Source organism: Anarrhichthys ocellatus, unplaced genomic scaffold, assembly GCF_004355925.1.
Source record: "Anarrhichthys ocellatus isolate YVR2014 unplaced genomic scaffold, GSC_Weel_1.0 scaffold65, whole genome shotgun sequence".
In the NCBI taxonomy this organism is placed as follows: Eukaryota; Metazoa; Chordata; class Actinopteri; order Perciformes; family Anarhichadidae; genus Anarrhichthys; species Anarrhichthys ocellatus.
The window spans coordinates 1,611,494-1,635,947 of record NW_022280095.1 but is presented as its reverse complement, the minus strand read 5'-3'; the positions used below and the strand labels follow the sequence as shown (position 1 = coordinate 1,635,947).

The window sequence follows — 24,454 nt, the reverse complement described above, 5'->3', positions numbered from 1 at the left end:
TGCAATCCTACTTGTGTGAAAAGTCACGTAGCTCTGATTAGCTGCTCACTGCACAACTTTCACGCGCTGTTCTCCACATTGTTTTTGCCCCGAGGGATGCCTCGTCTAGTCCAGACAAAAGGTCAGCCACCTTAACATCTGCTGTAGGAACAGCCTATACACACACACATAAAACACGTGCTGCTCTGTCTTGTCACTGGTTTTAGCAACTGTTACAGAGAGCACACAGCCTTCCTCTCTCTGTGTTTTATCCCTCCCTCCCTCATTCTGTTTTCAACCTTGTCTCTTTTTTGTGTCTTTCTTCCTCTCAGATTTTGCACCACCTGTTTCCTTGGAAAATCCTTCTTGTTATCATGGTTAGTAATGGATGATGTCACTGTACATGTTCTGTGTTAGGCAAAGACAGACTGTGAATGCAGGGAAAGCAGATCCCTTCACATCATTAAATGCTGAACTTTGAATATGAATGTACATTGGCAAAATCAAAACTAGACAACTGCCTAATCATAAAGGAATATATATAACATATACATTTGTAACCGGAGGAGTCACCCCCTGATGGCCATTAGAACGAATGCAGTTTTAAGGCACTTCAGCATTGGCGTCACATAACAGTACTTCATCAACTCCAACTGTCATGTCCCAAATGTTCTCATATTAATGGATTATTAATTAAATATTATTTAATACCACACGTTCTATACAAGTAGACGTTTTTTTCTCATGAAGCCAGGATTTGTCGATGCTTTTTATACTGTACTTTTAATGATTTTGACTTCTTTGCTTATTTTCTAATTCGTTTTTAGCATCTCAATCATAGCATATATGTTGCGTTCAGGAGCAGAACACAGGTTGGCATTGGAGGATGTTTACTACAGTAGTTTATTGTATGAAAATAAACATAGTAAAAGTCGGTATCACTGCATTTAGTTAACATATTTGTTTTCTGTTTCCCCTAAACACAGATGTGTGGAAATATATATATTCTATGCAAAAATATTTAATGTTTCCAGCTTCACAAATGTGAAGACTTGCTGTTTTTTTCTTTTAATATCGTTAATTTATTAATAATAATGTTGAGGTTTGGACAAAAGAAAAATTGTGACGGCATTTCTTACTATTTTCAATGTTTTTAAAAACCACACAATCAGTTGACTAATGGAGAAAAATAACCAGCAGATTAATATTTAATACTTCAAAATGAGCTCCACCTCAACCAACTACAACAGAAAAACAATTTTTTTAAACATTTTCCTGATTATACTTATAACATTGTCAATGCAGCACTTTTACTTGTAGTGGAGTATTTTTACGCTGGTACTTGTACTGCCTGTGACATCGTGGTGACTCAGCCTGGTGATGGAGGACAGACGTGATCTTAAGAGAGACTCCGTGTTGGTGAAAGGTCACCTGATGTTTCTGTGGAGGCCGGAAAACGTGACCGCAGTCTCGTCCCAGTGATTTCCCAGTGATGTTATCATCACTGGGAAATCCCCAACAACCTGGAGTGGTGGAGGAAGTATTCAGATCCTTTTACTTCAGCAATAGTACTAATACAACACTGAAAATACTCCACTACAACCTATAGTCCTGCATTTAAAACCCTACTTCAGTAAAAGTATGTATCAGCTATATTAAATTGATACATTTACTACGCAAACACTACTTACCTGCTGGAATACGACAAAATCCAGCTAGTGTTATTGTGTCAAAGCTTAAGCTTGTTTGAGTGAATTGTACAAAGCTATATTGCTCCATGCCTCTTCTCTTTTAGCAACACTGGTGCAGTTCTGCAACTTTTTCTCATCACTCAACACCACACACACACACCCACACACACACACACACACACACACACACACACAAAAAGCTTCTTTGGCTTGTGACCCAAAGGGCATCTGCAAGGCGTGACATCAATCTCTCCACAGACGCACAGATCAGATGAATTACTCTCTCTACGGAGGAACTACTAGCCAGAAGCACAAACGGATCCGCTGACCTGCACATTAAATCCTGCTCTGCTTCAGCCGGGCATTTGCACGTGTTGCTGTCTGTTGAGTCTTGAAAATCATAGTCATACTTCAGCTTTGTGGAATTTTCCCATATAGAGCACACATCATCCATTCCACTTGTAACAGTGAAATATTATTGTGGAAAACTTATTGTAATATCATGACAATCATTGCAGAGGAAAGACAAAGGTAAAGGCAAAGATAGGCTCTAAAATTTGGAGCACTATGGTTTACCAATGCACATCTATCTTATTGTATAGTTCACTATAGAATACAAAATCCAAACACATTGTCTGGGATCAGTGGAAGTGATATATTTAGAGTGGTTTGGAAATGTTTCTCACAGTACATCGATCATGAAGTGAATCCTGGCACTGAGCATGGAAGGGAAGATCGGCTAAGACTTTGGGTCAAATCCTAGGAGGGGATACAGTTTAGTAAAATGTGTATTCATCGGGGGAATTAGTGGCAGTAGAGGAAGCACTTCTCCCTAAATATATATACTGTATGTCACAAGGTGCTAAAAAGTTGTGAAAAAAAAGGAAAACATAAAGCAATAAACCTCTCTGATATAAAGGCTTTACAAATTAAAAGTTTGTGTTTTTATTGGGTAGTGAATTGTAAAAAATATGCTAAACTACAAAAAACATTACAGAGGAATACAAACAATCTGTGTCACATGCAGTCAATATTGGTTTAGTTTTCAAACAAATATCGGCAAAATTATTTTGAAAAGTTAATATTCAATTCAATAGAATGCCATTATAGCCAATTTATTGATTCGGTTTATTTCCATTCTTTTTTAATTACTCATTGTACTTTATTATTGCAAAGATCTGTGGAGGACTGTGAGTTCATACTTGGCCAAGATTGGTTCCTGGAGCAAGATGACATGATCTAAATCACATCAATTATTCTGGCTCGAATGCGTCTTTGTGAGTTTCATCCAAGGGGTATATTTCTTTGATTGTTCGTGACAGAGTGAAACAATGAGTCAATTCTGTCATCCCTAGAATCCTCACAGATTGATTTCAAAACTTTGGCTCCAGAGAATTGAGACACTGTTCATCTGATGTTAGTATTACTCACGACATGTTAGGTTGTGTCTGTAATGATAGGTGAAGCCTGAGACTCTTAATATCAGAGATATCTCAGAGTGGTGTCAATCAAACTCTCCACCAGAAAGCATTCTCAAACTGATTTCCTGTCCTGACTTTGACGAGTCTTATAACTGAATGGAGGCAAAGATGAGCACACCATTTTCCTTTTGCATGTTTACATAATTCTCATGTAAATCACTGCTTAAATTTCTTAACCAAAGGTTATAAAACTATAGCATTATTTCTCACAATTAAAAAAAAATGTAATTAATTTTTTCCTCATCAATCTACACTCAGTACCCCATAATGACAAAAATATCAACCTCATGGCTTGGATTTTGCTGCCATATGCATTGTCTGTGAGGCCTTACAGGTGTGAGCCTTTCCAAATCATGTCCAATCAATTGAATTTATCACAGGTGGACTCCAATCAAGGCGATCACAGATGACCAAGCAAAATTGGAGGCACCTGAGCTACATTTCCAGTGCCACAACAAAGGGTTTCAATACTACATTTATGTGATATTTCCATTTTGTTTGTCTTTTAATGAATTAGCAAAACAATCTTAAATCCTGTTTTCGCTGTGTCATTACTTTCTGAATGCACTGTATCTAGTACCTTTAAACATGAGAGACATAGTTTTTTTCTGACTGTTATACTGATTCTTCTACACATCTACAATGACTACAACCACCAACAAAACAATGACTCACAGTAAACAAGAGTCACTTTGGAGATTTAATGGAGCATTTTTAAGAGGGCAATGGATAAACAAAGAACTAGATGAGGCGAACAAAATAATAAACTTGAGTAGTTAATAATCTTTGTGTTGACTGTTTCAATGGAAAATAATGCAAAGACTCCAAGCTTCTGTACCCATGTGCTTCATGTGCACACCTAGTAAGCTGACGTCCTATCATAACCTCTTTTCATCACCTTTTTATCAGCACTCTGTGACGTTAAGCCGGCAGTCCTCGTGCAAACTTCAACTCCCCTCGGCTGCAGTTAACTCCCCTCGGCTACTGCTGCTGACCTGGAAGAGCTACCATGGATCATTTTAACGATCTTGCAACAGAGCTACATGGACAGTCCCATGTTAGTTTTTTTCATATGTTATGATAAACTGCAGGATAATATGAGTCACACATGAGATGCATTGTGTAACTGTTATGTTGTTCTTAAATTCTGGCCTGTTGTGTACAATGTTTATGAACATATTCTCACCATGCAGATACCTTTTGTTCAGGAGATGAAAAAGACAAATCCGTATGAAATATCTTTTAAGGGAATCCTTTGAAGACATTTTTTTTTGGGGTGAAGTTCGTAAGATTCATGTGGTAGATGAGCCATGTGAACATAAGTGGTCCAAAGCCAATGAATGTAATTGAGAATGTAGTTTTGAAATGGCAAAAGCCCCACGAGGGGTTAAAACATGATGACGTTGATACACAGATTTGAGATAAACTAATATCTCACTGTTAGACACTGATGTTGTTCTATATTACATTTTTACATATTTTTATGATATTTTTTGGTTCCATAGCACTTTTAGCTACAACAATAGAAAGATAAGATTAATGAAACACATATTAGTATTCTGAAGTCACTATGCTAATTTTATTTAGCACTTTTTCCTTGAGGTAAAAACAAAAAAGGATTGTAAAGCATGGCAACATATCCTCATATAATGGGTCGTATGATATCTTCACGTTATTTCTTGCCTTTTTGTGCATTTTCCTACGTATATCCAGCAACTAACTACTTGGTTAGGTTAAGGAAAAGGCTGTGGTATGGGTTAAAATAACTACAGAAGTGGAGTTACTAAAGTATGAAAGTCATGTGACAAATAAGTCAATGTTGACTTCTGGGTTTCACACCAGACACAAACAGCGGCTTCCTTGGTTAAAGATAAAAGGTGTTTTTAGACCCTCCCATCCACCCAGACCTCCTCCTTATACTTTGTCGCTCTTTTTCCAAGTCAACTATCCTAGATCACGCTTATGTGAATTACATAAAAATGTATTATGTGGGCTATGAAACAATTGCAGTGCATTATTTTTCGTAGGTATAGTTACGAACAGTGTACGTGAACAGCCTGAGCCTAGTTTTGTAAAGCGACATACTGAGGTCAGGCTCACATTCAACAGCATGAAACATATTGATTTTGTGGAGTAGAAACAGTCATGGAAGCTTGAAAGAATTATTGAAAACTGTATCAAATTTAATTGTCACCATATGATAATTTACAGAGGTTCAGAATAGCATCTAATGGTAGCACTGTTGCATTTGTCATATTCATAAAAATGCATTCATTGTACAGAATGCTAGCACCATAAAAAGCATACAAAAATCTTCCCAAGCCATCCGTTTGCAAAGTGAAATGATAAAAAAAAAAACTTTAAACACAATGTCTCAGTGGTAGAAAATATCTCACCTTACACATCATCTACCCCGCGGCAAAAATCCATATTTCCCGTGCACACTTACATGACTTACAAGGTAATAACTGCTATTACACATCATGCCTATCACACACACAGTATGGTCCAGATGGAATAATAAACAATCATTCTTACTGGTGGTTTGGACAAAGAAATAGCTAGATTGATTAGATCTCTCCCTATTGGTCCACAGTTTTTCAAGCACTCAACCAGGAGCACTGGAGATGCGGTCAGTCTCTGCGGTGAGCCCGAAGGTGTTTTCTCTCTGTTGGATTCACGCCCTTGGCTTAGGGTGACGCCTGACCTTTATTCTCTTCCTTCTCATTCCAGCTGTGAAAGAGGAGTTAAGAGTTAATGGAGAAAATTAGAGGTGCAAATAAAGACAAGGACAAAATAAAACATGTCAAGGTGGAAATATATGAGACATGTGACTAGGTGGAAGGACTCAAAGGTACTGGAAAATATAAAAGTGAAAAGAGTGAAAGTAAAATCTAACAATGATAATTTGTGGTTAAAGAGTTGACTTTTGCTGTGCATATTTTCCATCAGTGATTATGTGGTTTTTGGCAAACTCTTTTTAGTCTGATCCAAGATTGGTGTTGATAAATGTGTCATCAACTGCTCTCACCTGAAGGTTTCCTGGCAGCAGCGAATTCACCTCCGTCTGTGAAACAAAGAGACAAAACAGTCAATCACTGCGTTGAGACACACACACACACGCGCGCGCGCGCACACACACACACACACACACACACACACACACACACACACACACATGCAAGTGAAATTCAAAATCTGAGCAGATCAGATACAGTTATGAGTATTTACCTTGAATGAGTTTGGTAATTCTCTCCGATTCCTCCTTGATCATATTTGGGTTGCCGTGGATGGTGGTGATCTTAGAGAAGTCCGGGCCTGACGTTCATAACAAAACCATTAGATCACAAAATACTGAACAATTTAACATATGAAATCAAGTATGGAGTTAGATCAATTAAAAAAAATACATCTCGTTCTCTTTTCCACCTTGAAGCAACCACTGAATTCGGTCAGTCCTGACCGAATGCAGATTGATAATATGATTATTTCAAGGAGGAAAGGAGAACCATTTGAAAGAAACCTGTTTGGTATAAAGAGTTCAGACCGGCAGCGGAGAAGGGTGTCGAAAGTCATGAAACGACTTAGCAACGACAGACTGACAGGTACATACACCCCACAAAACACCTCCTCCGCCACCACCAACACAAAGTCAAGCATATTTGTGCAGTATTTATGAACACATACACACATTCTTAGCCCACAAACTAAGCTGCACGACACGTGTGAAGCAGTTTTAGGTGAAAACACCTTAAAGCTCACCTGCACCCACACCTGCTATTGGCTTCAAGGTCTGGTTTGGGTACCATAAAAGCCATTTCATACCAAGTACAGATTTTCATTGGTAAAATTTGCACATCATTTTATATAAATGATTGTCCTTATGAATGCTTGCACACCTCTGCGGAATATTCGTGCGTGGCAAAAAATATTCAGACGGACCTCGATTTCAACAGTGACCAGTAACATCCTTTGTTCAAACTGATGTCATTAAAAATATCACCGTCATTCTGTATAATAATTAGCCATATGTTTCTGTTTGTTGCAAGGAGAGTGTGTATTTTTGGAGCAATGGACTTTCTGAATGATAGCAGTTCGTTTTCGGGGCAACGAACTGTCGGACAAATGGGCGCTTACTCTGATGGGACATTTTTCAGACTGCTGGTGTCTCGGAATAATGTGCCTTCGGAATAATGGGCAGTCCCTCTCTCAACACCCAATAATGTACGACAAACACCGCAAAAACTACCTCAACAACCAAATTGAGGACAATATATGGCTTGAGATCGCCGAGCAGCTTGGATACGATTAATTTGGTAATGTGGCTGCACATGCTAACGTTATATGTTGGTCACGGAACGGGGCTAGCAACAACAGTTAACTTAAGTGTTAGCATCAAATTTGGGGTCCAAATAGTCAATGTATTATGTGGTTTGCGGCTTAGACATTCTCTGACTGGATGGATTTTTGTTGGCAATATTTAGGAAAAAAACTCATTGGGACTCATTGACGAAATGAAATACGGCAATGCAGATAATTTGCAACGGAACCGAGGTGCAAAATTGTCATGTGCAAATTTTTCATATTCCCGCACCGCATTTTCTTATCGCACTGGTGAGAAACAGTTTTAACATGGCACATTTCAATTTGCACACTGCTGCTCACACATACACATCACAGCTGTACTAGACAGAGAATGGGAGACAGGATGGTTTTCTTGCCTGAGAGACAAGAACAGTGACGGAGAGATGAAATCAGATGGATAAGTGGTGAGATGGACAGACACCCAAATCATGGTGCACCATGGGCAGTGGAAGAACTTGGCTTCATCTACTATATGTTGAGCCTAACCAGAAAATGGACTGTCAAATCAACCTCCTTCCTCTATAGCATCATTACTGAGCCTACATAAACATAAACCAGAAGGAACTTGTGATGTTTTGAATGGTGGCTGGCCAAAGCTTGTCGTAATGTGCAATCCTAAGGAACATAATGTGTAACAGAGTGTTCTCTGTTTAAAATATGTCTCGCTGTCCATTGCAAAATACTATTACAGAAATGTTGTGTTTCTCCCCCCAACATCACAGCAGCCAGGAGGAAACATAACTACTCCAGCTCGACCAACTTAATGACTTGTACTTTCTGGAGTTAACGGAACTGTTTGGATCACACGTGTCGGAAACATATTGGAAAGGCGGTCAAGAGCTATCAAAATGTCCATGGCCACAGTGCCTATAAGCAATATTAGGGCGCTTCTGCCTCTGGCAAACACTCTTTTAGTGAGTCATAAGTGAAGATTGAGATTATTTTTATTTTTTTACATTGCTTTCCTTTTTTTGAGGAAAATCCTACTCATTCTGCCTAAAAGGCTAAAATGGTGCATACCATGAAAATGATGTGTCTGATTGATCATTAGATGATGATGCTCGGTTAACTGCGATCAAGAGAACCGCAGATGTATTTGTTAAAAGAGCTGTTAGAAGATGCATGAAAGTTCTTCAATCTAGACTGTTTTAGCTCTTCAAAGGAGTGAACATGTTAAGAGAAACTGACCTTTTTCATCCGTATCAAGATTTCGACCTGTGGTATAAATAAATCATGTTGTGTCATCACATCTATGTCAAAACCTTTGTGAAGACCAAATTTGATCATCTAACCTTCAGGAACTTACCTTCGATAACTCTTGTAACCTTGGTAATGGAAGGCTCTCCCTCAATGAATCTGGTTACGTGTGTGATGGAAGGCTCTCCCTCAATGACTCTGGTTACGTTTGTGATGGAAGGCTCTCCCTCAATGACTCTGGTTACGTTTGTGATGGAAGGCTCTCCCTCAATGACTCTGGTTACTTGTGTGAGGGAAGGCTCTGACTCAATGACTCTGGTTACTTGTGTGATGGAAGGCTCTCCCTCAATGACTCTGGTTACGTGTGTGAGGGAAGGCTCTCCCTCAATGACTCTGGTTACGTGTATAATGGAAGGCTCTGACTCAATGACTCTGGTTACGTTTGTGATGGAAGGCTCTCCCTCAATGACTCTGGTTACGTGTGTGAGGGAAGGCTCTGACTCAATGACTCTGGTTACGTGTGTGAGGGAAGGCTCTGACTCAATGACTCTGGTTACGTGTGTAATGGAAGGCTCTCCCTCAATGACCCTGGTTACTTTGGCGATCACTGGCTTCCCCTCGATGACCACCTGAGTGACTGTTGGCTCTGTCTCGACCTTTGTTGCATCAGGGACTGTAGAGAGGGAGCGGTCACATGAGTATACTTTAATTAAGAAGGAAGAAAGATTATCCTTTGAACACACTCTATCAGTATGCCAAGTCATCAAAGCATGCAGAACAGATAGAGGCTAATGTGTGTAGGATATTAGGTTGCATTTTAATAACCGCTGCTCTTATACTCCATGGTCCGGTGAGCTGATCCCAATGGACAGATTTAATTTTCTAATCTGTTGTGTTTGAAAAATCACATATGTTTAAATTTTATACATTTACAAGTTTGGGTATTTAAAGAATCAGTATCTACTGATAATGCAAAAGGAAAAAAGTGTGACGTGTTACGTAATCACACATTTTTCTCAAATCAATGAATTCCCATCTGGAGCCAGATATCTCTGTAAAACCCTTTAACTCCTCTTTTGAATTAGCTTCAACAGAAACTTATTCTTTTTTCACTTCTTTTTATATTTTCTGATTCTGAGCGATGATCTTTTAATGTGACATTATTTATTTGAGTTATAAAGAGATGAAAGCTTACAGATTTATGTTTGTATCCTTCTAATCTTTGGCCTTTAAGTCCCTTGATATGTGGCCGAGTCCAGTAATCAGAGCCAGATTCATGTCTGTCTTTCAAACAAAGTGTGTGTGTGTATAACAAGTGTGAATGAGTATGATGCATGGTTTTACTGCCATTTGTGCAGTTGATCATTCATAAACAGGTTTTATTATTTTCAAAGTTCTGTAGACCAAAACTAAAACTTTTTGGAATCTGTGCCATTTTAATTCATACCTCTTAATATACAGTATAATAATATGATGAATAGTTTGTTTGCTTTACAAAGATGAATCACTCTTTTAGCATTCTGAAAAGCCCCTGAGGTCCAAACCTTCAGCTCTAAAGTCATGTCATGTGCCTAATTACCTTTGAAAAAATTGTAATTCATCTCTCCTATGTTACCCAATATATGAAGTCTCCCATCTGTGTGAATGTGCACTGGACTATGCCCAACTGAATGAGCATCATCCAAGAGTCCTCTATGGTCTTTGACTCTGTTATGCTTTGACAGCCTAATTACCTCATCCCAAAAGGAGCTGATTAAATATACCAAGAGGTCCAAGTGGATTTGTGCAATAGTGAGAGTGAGGCCTCTTCCAACTATGGAAGAGGCCTGAATGGAGCGATGACACCAAGTAACATGCTTTTAGCTTCAGATTGGATTTCAACTGAAGAATGGTAAATGGACTGTACTTGTATAGCGCTTTTCTAGTCTTTCCGACCACTCAAAGCGCTTTCACACTACTTGTCATCATCACTTATTCACCCATTCACACACTGATAGGCAGGGGCTAAGTGCCACCTGCCTATCAGACTAACTCATTCACACACACCATAGGCACGGGAGCAATTTTGGGGTTAAGTGTCTTGATCACACATCGACATGCGACTAGCGGAGCCGGGGATCAAACCGCCACTCCTCTGATTGAAGGACGACCCCGCTCTCCACTTAGCCACAGTTGGTCCAAAGAACAGATGCACATTTTTGAACAAAGGACATACATTTGTTTCATAGGCAGTCATGCCTTTTATAATCATCACTAATGATAAATATAGGCTATTGTATGATCGTGAGTGACAGATTCAAAACTTGTCTTTTAATCATGTAGCTAGTAATAGGGGTCTTACCTGTTTCAACATGTGTAGTTGTGATGATCCTCCCTGTGAAGTAACACAAGTAGTTTAAAGTTGTTACAAATGCATTTATATTCATGAGTATTCATATTCATATGATATGTCATGAGTGCTAAAGAGACTTACTGATGAACGTGAGTGGAATCTTATCATAAGAAAATCCTGAAACAAACTGAAGAACAAAAAGCATAGAATGAAATGCACAAGACTCACAAAATAATAGAAAGATTTGCATTGATCTATGCATATCCAAACGGTGTATTCTATCTTCTATCTACCTTTATCTGGATGTACTTAATGAGCTTCCTCAGGAGGACCAGGAAGTCCTGGCGGCCCACGGGAAGAGCTGTAAGTAATATACATCATCAAAATAGCATAACATAATCCATCCCAGCACAGTGTGCACATTGCATGATTGCATAATAATGGTCTGGTGTTCTCACTGGCAGGATAGAGAACATTCTTCACCACATGGATCACACCATTGGTTGCCATCAGGTCACTGTCTGGCACATCCACAGAATTGACATGAATAGAGTTGTTTACCTGTCAAAAACAGAAAAAAAACACTATATGCACTATCTATTTTCAAGGGTATCAATAAACACATTCTTATTTTGAGAGCTACGTCAGCTACCGCATAAAAACATTACCACAATTAAAGATGTATCATTTTATGAAATGGTTTAACATGAGAGGTTTAAATATCAGGTGAGACTTAATAGGAATCCCAGGCAGTGTGCTGCACTGTCGGGAGTGAGATCTGAGCATACCTATTTTTTTGCAATTTAAGGTAGAGGTTACTGAAGGTGGACATGCTGAGTCAGTCAGGGATATGTTTCCCTTCTCCTTTGGCTCCTCTGGCTCTCTCTCACCCACCAATTTCAGCCAGATCAGTAGTTTTTAAAAGCCTAACCACATGTTTAAATGAATCCCCGTCCCGATGGGGAATTATCTCAAACAAGCTTTCCTGTGTCCATTAAGGAAGTCCTTGGCTGATAACCTGATCAGCGAGATAGGAGAAAGAGGGAAAGCACAATTGAGGTAATGGGTGAAATTAAATGACTTGAAGACTGAAGAGCAGGAGTAAGGCAGACATAGAATAATGGCCGGTGGAGGACATTAGATTGGGAGGTGGGGAGTGGTGGGTGAATACCGAGAGTGGGCGTTGATGGAAACGACAGAAAGCCAGGTTTTATTACTTCTGGCCTTTCTCCAGCGATATTCAGCTTTGAAGTAATAGATTAGCACTGGCTCTTTGATGCTTTTGTTTTAATGAGAATGTGGGGAAAAATTAGATTGAGCTTCACAATGGAGGCTTTGAGAAAACGAAACATGTGTGGTAATTTAAAACTTAATACCATAATACAAAATATGTTCTTAAAGGAAATAAATCAGCTTTTTCTTCAATTGACAATTTACTACATTTCCCAGAGTTCCTTTTTGTAATCAAACCTGGGCAGGCATTGAAAGCTAGCTACTAGTTTGTGGGGTATAATCATGGTTACACATCTTACTCAAAACACAACACTCTTGATGTGTTGAATGTATTGTGCTGATGCAACCTATAAATGATTTATCCCTGTTTGATTGTTGAATGACAGATTCAGGAAACCAGTTGTGTCTCTTTGACTCTCAGGACACAAATACACACTTAGGTGATGGATTGTACATACAGACATAACTTGCAGGTTATTGCCCTGGAGGGTTTTGAGCAGATTGGTAACTCCTCCCTCTAATCCTCCATTGATGAAGATGCCATTACTGAAGTGGTACAGCAGAATGATCCTCAGAGCATTCAGATCACCTGTCAATGACAGCAAAAGGCAAACATGATTTACATACTGAGAGCTATAGCATTATTCATTATTTTCTCCCCTCATCCCTGCATCGTACAACTTTTAATCAGTACAAACTAGCAAAGAGAGAGATACATGAAAGGACTTGGATGTGTGCTCATATCAGTAGAGTACGCACTTTTGAGTAGAGCAAAGTCCTCTATATTGAGATTAGCAAAGGCATCATCGGTTGGTGCAAAGATGGTGTAGGAGCCTTCCTGCTTCAGCAGATCAGTCAGACCTGCTGTCTCCATCAGTGACAGAAAAATCCTACATTTGTAAAAAAAAAATAAAATAAATAAAAAAATAGAAAGAGGAAAGTCAATTCACACAATGACCATACAGAACAGTACTGCCGGAATGAAATGAAGCCTCCATTTAAGCGCATGCGCAGGTTAAATTTGTAGTCTTTTGGGTTCATGGAAATGATAATGATGTTGATGTTTCACAATCCAAAAAGGCAGCAACAACATAATAAAAGTATAGACATTTTGTGCCAGTTCTGTCAATTTCAGTTTAACATCATGGTGTGTTTCAGACTGAACAAACTCAGGACATCAACTTTCTCCGCAAGGAAAAGAACAACTCTGGCTATAATGGAACAATTAGTCCTAAGCTCGGAAGAGACCAGGTGTTATGTCGCGTTTGAGCCAAAAACCTTCAGGGTGTTGTTAATTTTAGACAGGAGGATTATGGTTTTGGGAATGTGACATGATTGAGTTCGGTTTTGAATTTAAGTGATACTTGTGTGGTCCCATTCACGCATCTGCTTCTACATCTGCTTCATCGTCAACCTCTACTGGTGCCAATATCTGTCGCAGAGCCAGAAAATGTGAAATGTGGATGGTGAGGCATTGCAACTCACGGTTGCAAAATGTACTGTCAGGAAAGAATATATATATATATATATATATATATATATATATAAAAACAACAACAAATAAACAATGATTACGTTCAGAACAAGTACAGCAAAACAATCCGTAAAATAAGTTCTTACTTAAACCGTCTGTCAGCGATCAGGAGCTCGTATGTTGTTTTCTCGGGCGGTTTGATGAGAGTCCTCATAACATGGAGGGCACTGTTGCTTCCCTCTTTACTGCCACGCACCATACATGAGTTTTCTATGCACACAGCCTAACAAAGGAGAAGAACATTCAGAGAGCAGGGTAACAGGCCTAAAAGTCACTGTACAAATATGGTAACTATTTAGCTTAATGCCACACTGTCCTGTTTGATTGCAATCAATAAAAAAAGAAGAATACAAAAGTTTCTGTGAGGAAATCAAACCCAGCTGTTCCTAATATATGAACCACCAGAGCAGAACACACACTTCATCTGCCAAGAGCTGGACTAATTACCTGTTTTATTGCATTTGCTTTCAATTGAAAGATTGCCAGATCATGTTAACACTTGGTAAGGGGCCCAGTCATTTCTTCCAGATTTGCAATATGGAAGCCGACCCTCTCCATTATCTTTCCATAACTTATTTTTTTCTCTTAATTTCCTATTCCTTTCCGACTCTGTTTGACTTCCTAATACAACAATACACACACACACACACACACACATGCACACACACACACACAGTTCTCACAGTGCGGTAAATGAAGACTCTGAGCAGTTTGCCAGCCAGTGTTTCCAGCATCTGTCCATTGTAGAGCTCACTCAGTTTAACTTTCAGCTTCAAGATGTGGTTTTCCAAAATTAATTTCAGCCGGCTCTGCTCTGTTGACATCACCTCAGCTGACAAACAGAAAAGGTACAGATTTAAAATGACTCGGGTAATGTTACATGTAAGTCCTTACTAAACATTTCTTCCTCTGGATGCATTAAAAAGTTCTAGTGAAAGGTTTAAAATGAGTGAGTATATTTTTGATCTGTGAAAGACAACATATGAGTCTTCTGTCACATCCTTCCTCAAGATCAATCCTTTAAATCATTGTGTGCACCCACAAGAACTTGTTTGGAGATCAACTCACTTGTGAAGGCAGCGTTGACAGGAGCAAGGAGGGTATACTCTGTCTTCGGACCCATGGCAGCCGATAAGCCCAATTCAGACAGCATGTCGCTAAAAGTGCTCTGCGATGCCCCCATCAGCTCCATCCCTTCCTTGGCTGATATGAATCACATGTTTGTGATCACAGAGAAACAATTTAGCCAAATGATTTGAACAGATATCAATATTTGCTGAGGGAGAATATTTAAGATGTGTTTTACCTGAGTCAGGGATGAGCACCTGGTCGATTAAGTGGACGACGCCATTAGTGGTGACAACGTCCTTCTTCAGCACCATCTTGATTCCATTGACTGTCAAACTGTCGCCATCACAGCCGATCTCTATGGTGCTGCCCTCTGCGGTCTCATACACTGACCCTGCCATGATTGCTTCTGAACACTGGACACTGTTCAGCAGGTGGTAGTTCACCAGGGCTGGTGGGTCGGAGTGTAAGAGAGAAAGATAGTGTTAAACAGAAAAAGTTGCTGATGTTTTAAACACGTTGTGGGTTTCCTGTAGTTATTTTTGTGATCTGGTTGTGCAATCCGAGGTTTACAGTTGTGAGACAGACACAGACACATTCTTTCAGCTCTTGTAGAAATATTCTGTTAACATTTAGATATGGGATTACACCTCGGACTGAGTCCAACTGTCAAATTTAACAATGCCTGGCCTGCAAAAGCAAAGCAATTACAACATGAAAAACCATTCCAAACCCACACAACTTCAAATGCAATTGGTGTCGAACTGCAGGCCAAATCACTCTTTACTTCCTTTTTAGACCAAGACACAAGGCTCAATACCATCTTTACTTTGGAGGCTGTTCTTCTATGGTTGGTCAGTAAAGCCTGTTTGCCAAGTGTCTGTGAATTTATCTGAGGTTATATAGTGTCCCCTGAGGACACCGCACACTGGCTTCATGCTAATAGACGTTCCTGGCACGCCACTGATAAGCTGCAACTGTGGAGACATGAATTTCCTGCTTTCATTGTGTGGTTTGCTTTTTTTGTGAGTGTATGTCTACTCTTTACTCCTGAGAACTTGGTGGGTAGCCCAACTAAGTTTTGATATGCTTTTGGGAGGAATTTGCAGAAATGGTTTAGAAGATGGTTTCAGTAGTTTTGACATTAACCTGTCAGCATGCATTAAGCATTAAATATTCATCCAGTGGAGGACATACTGCACCAAATGTCATGGCATGGAAGATATTTCACTAAACCAAACCTCTCATTGGCACTTAGGAGATCCCCAACTCATTAGGCTACATTATCTGGAATGAATGTACAGCATTTTGTGACAATCTATCTGGTTGATGTTGAGATATTTTAGTCTGGAGCAAAGTGGTGAACTATAATATAATATAAGTGTTCAAACATGTTGCACATTAAAATCAACCAAACATGGTATGTTAGCAGTTTATGTCACTATTAGTGTGTCCCATGTACAGTGTACCTGCAATTACAGCCTTGTCTCCCATGATACGCTCCAGGTAGCCTGGGCTCAATTTGTCAAAGGCTTCATCAGTGGGAGCAAACAGAGTATAGTGGCCAGGCTGGTCCAGCTTATCCATCATACCAGACGCCAATACTGAATCCTGGGAAACAAGAAGACAGTGTGTCTCACATTTTGTCATTCTGAGATAAACGAAACACACATCAGAGTTTCGGATTTATACTATTTTAAATCAGCATTATAATTTTACACACATTCTACTTCGTGCACATTCAAATGTAACATTTGTTTTGTAGCCCATTTCAAGCTTAGAGTGCTTTTTGTATTACATACTCTGAAGGTGGAGAGCTCATCGGTGACATCCAGGACTTCCTTGATGTTGATGCCAACACCGCTGATGACCCGATCAATGACATGCACCACACCATTTGTGGACACCTGATTACCATGGATGATCCTGGCACAGTTCACTGTAACAATCTTCATGAAGAGGAAATGTTATATTAAGCCAAGACCATCATTACGGTCAGAAGTCCTTTATAGACATAATTCAATCATGTGCTCATGCAATGTTGTGCATTTCAACAAACTGACCCCATTTGAGTAGTGGTTGATGTAGAGCCCCAGGTCATTGTACATGGAAGTGAAAGTCATGTCGTTCTTCATGTCTTTGGTCAAAATCCTGCGGTTCACCATGTGGAAGTGAAGAGCGTTGTACAGCTCAATGTTCACGTTGCTCACCAGTGCAGACCGTACATCCTAAGGAAATCACAACATTAAGGGCAGCAAGTTTGAGTAATATAGTAGTATATTGCATTTATTTGTATTCCCTTAGAAAAGTTTGAAACCTTCAGTCCACTCACAGATTCTACCAAATCCCAGGCTCCATTGCTAGGTGCAAACATGGTAAAGGAGCCTTTGCCTTCAATTTCCTCTCTCAGCTTGGACACGTCAGAGTATTGCTGTGTGGTCGTAGCCTTTACGAGCCCCAGCGTTCCATAGACATGGTCAATGGGAGCCACTGGGGGGAAGCAGAGGAATTCAGACTAGTCTATAGTATGAGTGAATACACATTTAGAATTTACCAGAAAAGAAGACAGAAAAGGGGCTGTGGTGAGAGCCACTTACCTGCAGGGCATCCTCTCATACCCTCCAGCTTGATGTACCCAGGACAGCATTCATATCGGACCAGGCTTCCAAAAGAAAAACACAAATATGTTAGACTTGTGATACAATAGATTAACTAATCTTGATAAACGTAAATGAATGATATTCATACACAGAGAAAGGCTGCACAGAGACAGGATCTTACTCACCAAATACAAAATCCATAATTGGGCAAAGCACATTTAAAAGTCAAAGCAGAAAAAAGTGAAGAAAACATCCAAAAAAGCAAGTAAGTCAAGGAGAAAAGACAAGAAAAACACCATGAACATCAAAATGGTCCATTAACCAGGCAGAGTGTGCACAACTCTCAGCAGGCCAATCACAGAGAACAGCTGGAATGGACTCAATAATAAAAACATCCCCAAATGGAGATGGGGATGCCAACATGAAAACCAGACAGGGGTGTCTGGTGCCCCTCAGCTGCTCTTTCTGTTGGCCATTAATCTAACTCACAAGGAAGTCTCCAAGAAAATACAGATATACAGTCAACTTCTCGTGAATAAGCGATAGGTTGAGGCTTTTGGGTGGAAGAAGCAGCTTCTGAACTTTGTGAAAACAGAGCTCCAAAAAGTAGAAACTTCTTGGCAGGAAGCTGAGCGGACCTCCTAACACTAAAAGGAGCTGTGCAGCTGACTATTCAAGCAGTCTGACTATTCAAGCAGTCGTATGGTTTACAGGAAATCAAACTGCATTTCATTGCAATGTTATGAATGAGGTGTGAGAAGACTGACAGTGTGTGCCACAACTGAGTATTCTGTAAAATTCAGGTTTAATGGAGTAGAATAAGTAGAGTTTTAATGAAAATGAACCGTGGACGGTAATTAAATATTTGATTTGGATTGATCCCAGATCTTCCAAGAAACAAGACTAGCAGTGAGTCAACATTGGATGCTCAACAATGATCCACCAGAGAAACAGCCATGGAGTTCCTGAATGCTGGAATAAGTTTAATTGAGGTTTAACCCTAATAACTTCATGAGTTCCAGTAGGAGCTTTTTGTGTGTTTGCTAAAGAGGTTTGCTTAGTGAGGTTTGGGGCAGAGTTTCCTGCTTTCTGTTTTCCCATGACAGCACTTTCTATATGAACTCTCTGCTTTCTCTACAGTGTCCAAAACAAGAAACTGTTTACTTTCCTTTCAGAAATTGAACAGAAGTGATATATTATGCAAGAGAAAAATACGCCCTTCATAGCCACTTCAAACACTATCACACACACACACACACACACACACACACACTCACAGCATCCCACACTTTTTCCCTTCAACTCCCTTAAATGACTCAAATGTCTTGGCAAACATCTTTAATCCACTTGAATCAGCATTTGTGTGTTTATGATGTGTGCAATGATACTGAATGGTGAATTTTTCTGCACACGGCCATGCCGCATGTATAGCAATCATTTTCTGCGTTGACCCTAATTGTTATAGTGTAAAATACGTAAATATACATGTACAGCTGGCTGTCAGAAAGCTATGAAGTCATTGCGCCCCGACTGTGCTCTGACAGGATAATGGATGCAATATTGAGACAAAACTAGCCAGCACACTGCAAACTAGGCTTTTGGCAGTATCACTGCATGAACTAGTTTGATGTGGCTTCCAGATGAGCAGTTGTGGAAACACAGGGCATGAATACACACACTAACACACATTCACACAGTACACTCACACAGAAACACTAGGTGGGGTTGTTTGGCATCAGATAAAATCATTACAGTTCTTTTCCTGTGATGTAATTAACAATCAACAGTGTCTCTTGTGTCCTCATCAAGGGGCTTTTCTTTCTGCAGTGCCAGTGACTTCCTGAATACTTGCCAACATTTTCCATTTCTATACATGGGAATGGGCTTTACCATTTCACTCACACTATTATGATTTAACCACAAATTAAGCCCTTGTCCTCTACTCCCTGCATGTTGTGTTGCCACCTACAGCGCATTACTTTGAAGAACATCGCTACCGCCTGACCCTCCGGCAATGCACCTCAACAGTTCTTTGTGTGAATGAAGGCATAAAAAAATCCCCATGGTATAATTTTACTTATATTGAGAATTAGAAAAAACAAAAAGCATGTTAAATTCACACCAGCGTAATTAGTTCTTTGCGATAGTGGTTTCTAAGAGAATCAGGCCAAGTACTGCGTCAACTGCTGCACCCTCACGACTTGTTTAAACAGGACCTTATTAGCACACCAGCGTCCAATGTACATTGGAACATCCAAATAGCCATGCTATCTTTCCTATTCTCTCATCAACACCAAATCCCGCTCAGACATAATCACAGCTGGGGGGATTTCCTCCACTGCTCCTGAACAATGTCCTCACTGTGACCACAGACAGAGGGAGAAAGAGCAGCACAATTCTGCTGGCTTCGCTTAGGTTTATGTGTGTGTACAACTCCAGCTGAGCCTTACACTCCATCAACACATAAGCAGCTATATTTCCTATGATTGCATATTTTTTGCTGTAATATCTACTCATTCAGCAAGTCATGGCATGAGAAAATATTGCACCGACATAAATCCATCAACAACATGTCCCGCAGAAGCTCAAATATCTAAAGCCATTCATGCACTCTACTCTTTTGCTCTTAGTCCAACATTTTGGCAAATTACTATCTCTATATTTGACATATGTAATTCAGGAAAAATCATGTTCTTTCCAGTTTATTGTGAATTCTGAAGCATATACAGTACATCACCTCTGCAGTAGGACAGAAAACTGTTCACTTATACTAGCACTATAAAGAACTCTCCCTCAAAGATGGCTAATTTGCCTCAGAATAAAGAGTTTCAAAACGCAGTATAAGACACATACACATTCTTCTTGCATGCACACATACAGTACAAATCAAGTACCCACCGAATCTGGTGAAACTAGAGTTACAAGATATCCTCCCGTTTTGCCAAACTGCACACACACACTAAAAGCACATGGGCAACATTTTTCCTGAGCACCTGAAACGTGTCAGAGGGGAAGTGGGGCACTAATCATTGTCAAGTTCACACCATCAAGAGGCCCACAATAGAGCGAACCCCCGGCCCGCAGGCTACATAGCATGTCCAGACTTGAGAGCTGGGGAGGGCTTAATCGAGACAAAAATAAATACTGTACAAATAGAGAGATAGAGGGAGATATATGCTGCAGCTTGGGTCTTTTCTCTTTTCATGTTTAAGAAATCCCTAAAATCCTTAAAAAGACATCTTTAAAATGTTTGCAATTTAAAAGCTCAATCATCATCATCATAGACCCTCAGAGAAGAAAGTGAGACAGCTACGTGTCAGTCAGGGTGACTTGAAGGACACGGAAAGAGCTTGAGGGTCCAGACAACAGGACTCACACAGAGCTGACCTCTACGGTTCATAAAGAAAGGGCATTAAAGAGGTAAACGCAGCAGTGGAATCCACATGTATTATCTGACTTGTTTGAAAATGTGGAAATATTCCTGTATATGTGAAGGATGTGTGAAAGCTGGGAGTGGTTTGCACTTTTGGTAAGGTCAATTGGGTTCTGTGCAAATAATATTAATAATAAAAAGGAATCTAATAAAATCACGTTGCAATTAGATCCATTCCCTGTTTTGGTAGACTTACGTCTTCTTGCCACAGATGGAGCCTTTGTACCAGTTCCTACATGTGCTGAAGTACTTCTTTTTAGACCCTTGGACCTGTTGCAGGGCGCACACATTGGGTCTGTAAGAGAAGGGAGGGGAGGAGGTGATGAGGGAGTGACAAGGAAAGCGAGAACCGGGGGTTGAAAAGGAAAGTTGAGGGAGGAAGTGGGGAGAGGAGAGAGACAGGTAAGTATTTTGCAGCTTATACGTTAAAATCTTTGTCTAATCTTCTTAATATAAGTCAATTTCAGAAAGCAAGGAAAGATAATTCCTTTAACTTAAATGAAAAATTTCAACTCAGAATCAAATTCAAATGCTAAATTGGGCACATTATTAACAGCAGAAGAGTGAATGAATGCGCCAGACGATATTGAATTTTCCGTAATGGCTTAAATCAATAATTTCATCGATATGGCCTACTTCTCTACTCATGATCGAGTGCTCTTTGTGATAAAAAAAACACCTTAAAACAGCACGGATATAAAATCTGACTTACATAGCTCTTCATATGGGTACATACAGTATCTGTGGCTGACTACTGATACTACAATTACTGTGCAAATATTTGTTCAGCATACAAATGCAAACAAGTTGACCAGGGTTGTAAAAATTGCCAGTTATCTGCGAAATTAGAAACATAAAAAGCTGCTGCATTGTTCTTTAAGTTTGGCATTTGTCACCTCTCTCTCCCCTCATACTTTCAATCCCTCTTTCCCTCCCTTCCCCATGTCCCATCTCCTTACCCTTCTTTCCTGGCCCGTATGCGACTATGGGTGACTATCTTATCATAGGCGGAAGTATCCACACTGCCTAGAGAGCAGAGTGCCACCAGCACTGAGGTCACCACGAGCAGCTGATGCATCCTGGGGAGAAATCAGTCCTCAAGGGCACAAACACACACACACACACGCTGTCTTGTAAACACCTGCACACCCCAAAAAAATACGCAGGAGATATGTGAGTCTGAGTCAGAGAGGGAGCCTTTATACCAACTCTCTAACACACACCCATACCCACCCACTCTCTCTTTACTCCCTCACTGTCTTTTCCATACCATTACAGCCTGCTCTCACCCACACACACTCTTCCAAAATCCTCCCTCCTGCTTTGACTCAAAGCTTAATTGTCTCCCCCTCCCTCACGTTGCTGCACACGGATTTCTCATGAATATCATTACCACCATCACATCCCAGAGCACCGAGGACACCCCGTACCTCAAACTTCACATCGTTCTACACTCTATAATCATTATAAGTTTTATATTCCAGCTGTGGATTGATTGTTTTTTAAGAATATATTGTGTTTTGATCCCCATCACGGTTAAAAAAACAAACAAGTAAGACAGTAACTTATTAAAAGTCCTCCTATTTCTCAAACACACAGGCAGAAAGCACACCTCTGAAATTTGGCAGCCAAATATGTGAATTAAATGGACTGAAATGTTTTTAATAGGCTATGAAATGAGGCTGTAAATCAAACTCAAAGACCCGTAGTGATCTATCTGAGTAGATGATGGGTTTACACTTTGCTTAACAGAAGCCTTAATATATTTTTACCATCCCTCCCCTGGGACACCAGTCTCCTCATTACCTTCACTATGTGGATTCAGCCTTTCCTCCCCTGAACTCCCATTTGCACTCCGACTCCTCTGTTATCCCCTTCATCCTCCCTGCTGTCATGTTCATCGTTTATCAGCTTCTTCCCCGGTCCCAACTTTTACAGCTCTCTCCGTCTCTTGTGTTGAAGCCAGATCTGATACTGCCTCAAAGGGAAAATTCATCATGGAAAAGGCTACTCGTCATATACAGTCTTGACTTGTGAGCATGAACAAGTATGCATCTAAACTGAGAAACATGTAAGAAAGGACACTTTTGATGACGTTGATTCATTGAATTGAGAGCTAAATCCTGTGGTCTACACCACAAACGTGACCACACACACAGAGGGCACCATGGTATAAGTAAATGTTTAGTTTCTTATATTAAATACATATAATGCAGTAGAGCAAAGATAAGAAAGTTTTCCCTGAGGTGTCCTTGGCCAACAGTAATGAACAGCGGGAAGAAATGAAGATTGTCTTCTTTGAATGATTAATTGAAATCACTACAGCACATCAAAGATTGACTCACTCTTGCTGAACTGGCATGACCCCTCTGGTCCCCGGGAGGACAGCAGCATGCAGGAAGCTGAGCTGCCTCCATCAGGGCATCCTCCCTTTAGAGATAACTTCTTGTTTGTCTAAGACAAACTTTACAGACTGGGAACACACATATTCAGCCCAGTCTGGAATTTACAGTAATTTAAACCTTATTGATCTCCTGTCCTTTTTTCCTCTTTGATCCCTAGACATAAACAGACACACACATGGTAAACGGTAACTTAGATTAAAGTTAAAAGTAAATTGAATGCCTCTCTTTCCTTTGTCTCTGTTCTGTCACCTTTCCATTGTCTGAGACAAACCTTTAAGAGGAATTTAAATCCTGTTGAGCGGTTTCTTCCCACAAAACTGCACCACAGTCCTCTCCAGGTTGCAGGTGGTTATTTTGGATCTCAGATCCTGCAGAGAGATAGTGGCAGAGAGGAAGCAGTGATCAGGAACCCCGACCCTATAATGACATCCCCCCCAAGTGGAGAGGACTTGTCAGTGCAGCCGTGTTTGAGTCCTCCGCAACTTGGATTACTCAACGTTTTCAAAATCCCATTAACATTATGTTTAAAAAAGTGTGCCTGTTCATTTTCCCACATGTGTGTGTGTCTCCACGTTATTCACATTAATACATCTAATTTGAACTGTCAACCTTGTGTGTTCAAATTAATAGCTTATCTGGAGGTTTAGAACTAATCAGTTTAGTCAGAATTGAAAGTCACACATCATTATTTGTTATCAAATATGTAGAATTCGACAATATTCATATCACTGAATAAGATTTATTAAGCATTGTGGGAGCATGTTTATATGCTAGTGTAAGCGCTTTCCAATTATGTGTTTCTGCATCTGTGACAGTCTTGTTCAACGTTGGCAGGTCCATCACAAACCCCGGGGAATTTCTACGCAGCCTTTTGATCACACATGGAGCACAGTTTCATCAACTGTTGAATATTTCATATTTTTTCATTGGCCTGCTCACTTGTTTGAACGTATTAAAGTACAAAAAGGAAAGTGAAATAAAACAGCCAAAAGATCAGTTCAGAGAAAATAAAAATGTCTAGTTTGTGGGAGAACACACAGGGCAGTTTTCTTAAATAGTGCACACGTGTTGTGAAGTTGTTGGAACCTGAGATTTTTTCTGAGATTTCTTATTCCTATTCTTTGTAGAAACTTTCT

At 39.9% G+C, this 24,454-nt stretch overlaps 1 protein-coding gene across 1 annotated transcript; it reads right to left on the bottom strand.

Moving 5' to 3' along the window:
* Positions 1 to 5,313: 5,313 nt before the first annotated feature.
* Positions 5,314 to 22,125, bottom strand: postna (periostin, osteoblast specific factor a). The gene is made up of 22 exons (XM_031872711.1): positions 21,873 to 22,125; positions 21,110 to 21,208; positions 17,478 to 17,542; positions 17,213 to 17,370; positions 16,944 to 17,108; positions 16,683 to 16,829; positions 16,350 to 16,491; positions 15,119 to 15,331; positions 14,881 to 15,015; positions 14,496 to 14,644; positions 13,899 to 14,035; positions 13,038 to 13,168; positions 12,737 to 12,867; positions 11,504 to 11,606; positions 11,339 to 11,406; positions 11,187 to 11,232; positions 11,055 to 11,087; positions 8,823 to 9,386; positions 8,705 to 8,731; positions 6,383 to 6,469; positions 6,183 to 6,218; positions 5,314 to 5,884 (listed from the first exon to the last, which is right to left on the bottom strand). The coding sequence occupies exons 1-22, from the start codon at positions 21,989 to 21,991 to the stop codon at positions 5,829 to 5,831; spliced, it is 2,811 nt and encodes a 936-aa protein (XP_031728571.1). The 5' UTR covers positions 21,992 to 22,125; the 3' UTR covers positions 5,314 to 5,828.
* Positions 22,126 to 24,454: the final 2,329 nt, after the last annotated feature.

Excerpts from the sequence above, each read along its gene's own strand:
- postna (XM_031872711.1), bottom strand. The coding sequence starts at position 21,991 with ATGCATCAGCTGCTCGTGGTGACCTCAGTGCTGGTGGCACTCTGCTCT. Across the intron at positions 15,332-16,349 it reads AGACAAGGCTGTAATTGCAG|CCCTGGTGAACTACCACCTG; the intron begins GTACACTGTACA and ends CCGACCCACCAG. Across the intron at positions 11,607-12,736 it reads ATAACCTGCAAGTTATGTCT|GTAAACAACTCTATTCATGT; the intron begins GTATGTACAATC and ends TGTTTTTGACAG.